Here is a 3,887-nt window from a genome sequence, read left to right on the forward strand (position 1 = left end):
GATTCCTATGTTTGTCCCTAGATGTTCTTGCTAAACCCATACTTTGTAATAACAATATGATAATTGCTTATATAAATAGAAATATATATGGTGCTTATAAACCCATACTTTGTAAGCCATTTTTCATGTGCTCTAAGATACGCGATTTTATAAAAAAAAAATCCATTTTTGCAGGACCATGAGGACATTAAAGGACGTTACTTGTCAGCGGAGATTAATACCAACCCATAACTATATAATAAGAAGTACATGAATTAATTCGAATTTAGTAAAAATATAATAATATCACGGGACAAATGTTATGCCTAAAATTTGACACATATAAAAACCATATGAAACCCACTAACAAAACAGTGCATCATCTCCCTCATGTCTTCGTCTCGATCACAACACATGTCTTCTTCTTCTTCTTCTTCTTCTGTTTGGCTACTTCAACACATGAAGCTGAAATTCTTCACCCGAATTCGCTGCCTCTTGAAAAACGGAGCACCCAGAAAACGAACCCTTCAATCTTCGCCGGAAAAACCAAGAACCACCCATCAAGATTCCGGCCAAGCCTCGCCGGGGGCGGCCGCGGGAAGATCGGAGGACGGTCGTATCGATGAGACGGTGGTGTTGCAGAGGACGGTGAAGAAGCTTCACTTCGGGAGCTGGGAAGAGAAGGAAGCCGCCGCCGGAGAGATAGAGAAGCTCGCCGGAGAAGACGAGAAGTCGCGGCGGCTGATGGCGGAGCTCGGCGTTATTCAGGTTCTTGTTTCCATGGTGGCTTCGGAGGTGGCCGGCCGCCGGAGAGCCGCCGTGAGGGCTCTTATTCAGCTCGCTCTCGGAACCTGCACGTAAGTCCCAAGATTTCTCCCTCCGGGTTTCTTGAAAAGCATCGTTTCAGTTTGAAATTTGAATTGACTATTTTTACAATGTCTTTTTGATAAAGTATGCGTAGAAGGTTGATAGCATTTGGATCTTCAAATCTCTCATAAAAATCAGGGGAAATTATATCACCGATCAGAAATCTCGAACATTGCCAATTTAACTATTTTAAATTTATGGATTTTCTAAATTAGTAAATTAATGTAAAGACAACGTAAATCTAAAACCTAGATATTCATGTTATCATCATCACGTTGATTAGACATTTCGGATTTAATTTTAGGTCAACTTGCAATGTTATTGTTAGGCCTTATCCCATACATAGCATAGTAGTGCTTTTGAAAAAAAAAACGGATTTATATTTTTTTTGGTATCAAACCACTTGAATTTTCTCAGAATTTGGATTATTTAAGTTATGATTATTCAAGAAACACATCAATCAATATATAAGTTGGTTTACCACAATAATCTTCGACTTTTAATGAATTGTTATGAAAAGTACAAAAGTCGTCAAGTCGGACGATCTTGACTTTACGTGTATTTTCTCATTTTCTTCTTCGTTAAACTCATATATATATATGTATATATATATGTATGAATGGGATCACATATATAATAATTGAAATAAGCGAATATAGTGGATCCCACGGGGAAGTCCACTTCGACTCTTGGGGTATGGAGGACGTCTCTCTCTCACGTGGCCTCCTTTGTCTCTATTAGATTTGGTCAGGGAATATTTTGATTTATGCACCAAGTTAAAAGATCGCATTTTCATACCATATAGTTTTAGGAATAATAAATACTGCCTGCAATGACAGATTAATAATCTTTAATCAGTCTCACAAAATCATCATTTTCCGTGTTATGTTTTTCATTGTATACATAAACATGTTATGGTTGAGTTGAAGTTTAACATTTAATTAGCTTAACACGGGAGAAATTATTAATATGGTCTTGTGATTTAATTTCCCTAACAAATATTTAATTTAATTACAGAATATATTTTCTGGGTAGGTCAGATTAGTGGAGAGAGACCAATCACGTTGGTTCATCGATCAGCCATTTCTGTCTCTAGCTAAATAATGTCAATTAATTTTCTGATCAATCAGATCGTGGTAAAGTTGGGGATCAGATTCCATATACCTAAATGTGTGTGCGTTTATATATATATACATATAATTATCATCATCAGACCATATATATATATATATATATATATATATATATATTTTACTGGTTTGACTTTCTAGGCGAACCGAAACTCTGATCGTTGCCTAATCTAGCATATATAAATATATTAATTTTATAATATATAGTTCGGCAATGTGATTTGATTATTGTGAATTATTTTTAGTCTCACAAATTTGATGAAACTTTTTTTTCGCTCATACACGAATCAATATATATATATATGTATGTAAATCCCATTCCGTCAGATAGAAAGGAAGACAAAAGCTAGGGTTTAGTGGCTTCCCTCCTAACAATCAATCAATACCTTGACTTCTAAGTTTCTTATCTCTTGCTTCAGGAACAAGGCACTGATGGTGAATGCTGGAATCTGTTCAAAGCTACTGGTTTGACTTTCTAGGCGAACCGAAACTCTGATCGTTGCCTAATCTAGCATATATAAATATATTAATTTTATAATATATAGTTCGGCAATGTGATTTGATTATTGTGAATTATTTTTAGTCTCACAAATTTGATGAAACTTTTTTTTCGCTCATACACGAATCAATATATATATATATGTATGTAAATCCCATTCCGTCAGATAGAAAGGAAGACAAAAGCTAGGGTTTAGTGGCTTCCCTCCTAACAATCAATCAATACCTTGACTTCTAAGTTTCTTATCTCTTGCTTCAGGAACAAGGCACTGATGGTGAATGCTGGAATCTGTTCAAAGCTTCCGAAAAACATCGAAGCCCTCGACCAACCATCGAGGCATGAATTGGCAGAGCTTCTACATTTGTTGTCTTCTCCAGCAAATTCTCAGTTCCCCGTCGCTTCGTCAGAGATTCTGCCATTTCTGATTGAAACCATGAACTCTGATTCTACCGACATCAAGACCAAAGAGACTTGCCTGGCAACCGTGAACAATCTGTCTGTCGTGCTGGAAAACTCGGGACCTTTGGTCTCCAACAGAGGGGTGCAAACCCTACTGCGCTTGATGTCCGTAAAAGAGTTGTCCGAGAAAGCCTTGGCGACTTTAGGACAACTGGCCGTGACCCAGATGGGGAAAAAGGCGATGGAAGATAGCTTGCTCGTCCCAGAGAGTCTCGTCAAGATTCTGACGTGGGAAGATAAACCAAAATGCCAAGAACACTCGGCTTATATCTTGATGGTATTGGCTCATCAGAGTTGGAGCCAACGCGAAAAAATGGCCAAGGCAGGGATAGTGCCGGCGCTTCTCGAGGTGAGCCTGCTCGGAAGCCCATTGGCTCAAAAGAGAGCCATGAAGTTGTTGCAATGGTTCAAGGACGAGAGACATGTACGGATGGGACCACATTCAGGCCCACAAACGGGCCGGGTCAGCCCGGGAATCGGGTCACCGATGAGCCCGAGATCGGCCGGAGAAGGTAAGAGGATGATGAAGAACCTGGTGAGGCAGAGTTTGCATAAGAACATGGAGATGATAACACGAAGAGCGAATGCGAACGTGGAGACTGAAGCCTCAATGCTTAAGTCTTTGGTCATTAGTACAAGCTCTAAGAGCTTGCCTTATTGATTTTTTTTTTTTGGTGGTTTCCGAATTTTGGTTGTGAATAAAAAATATAAATAAATGCAAGCAATGGTTTCTTGTTGCATTGATAACAATTCCTCCAAAGTCTAATCATGAAATATTTTCTGACGATGAAAGCCGATGAGCCCATTTTGGTTTAAGTAAAGAAATGGGCTATTTTGTAATTTATCTACAATTGCCTTCTCATACGCGCGCGTGCGCGCGTGTGTATATTACTCGAAGGCATAAGTTCCAATTAATGTCACGATTACTTGATAATTTTTGTGTTCGTAGTAAA

At 38.5% G+C, this 3,887-nt stretch overlaps 1 protein-coding gene across 1 annotated transcript; it reads left to right on the top strand.

Moving 5' to 3' along the window:
• The first annotated feature begins 260 nt into the window (after positions 1-260).
• LOC104826430 (U-box domain-containing protein 6-like) lies at positions 261-3,681 on the top strand. The gene is made up of 2 exons (XM_010559121.2): positions 261-836; positions 2,734-3,681. Exons 1-2 carry the CDS (start codon positions 370-372, stop codon positions 3,593-3,595), a joined length of 1,329 nt encoding a protein of 442 aa, XP_010557423.1. The 5' UTR covers positions 261-369; the 3' UTR covers positions 3,596-3,681.
• The last annotated feature ends 206 nt before the right edge of the window (positions 3,682-3,887 follow it).

This window comes from Tarenaya hassleriana, unplaced genomic scaffold (genome assembly GCF_000463585.1).
Source record: "Tarenaya hassleriana unplaced genomic scaffold, ASM46358v1 Cleome5, whole genome shotgun sequence".
NCBI lineage: Eukaryota > Viridiplantae > Streptophyta > Magnoliopsida > Brassicales > Cleomaceae > Tarenaya > Tarenaya hassleriana.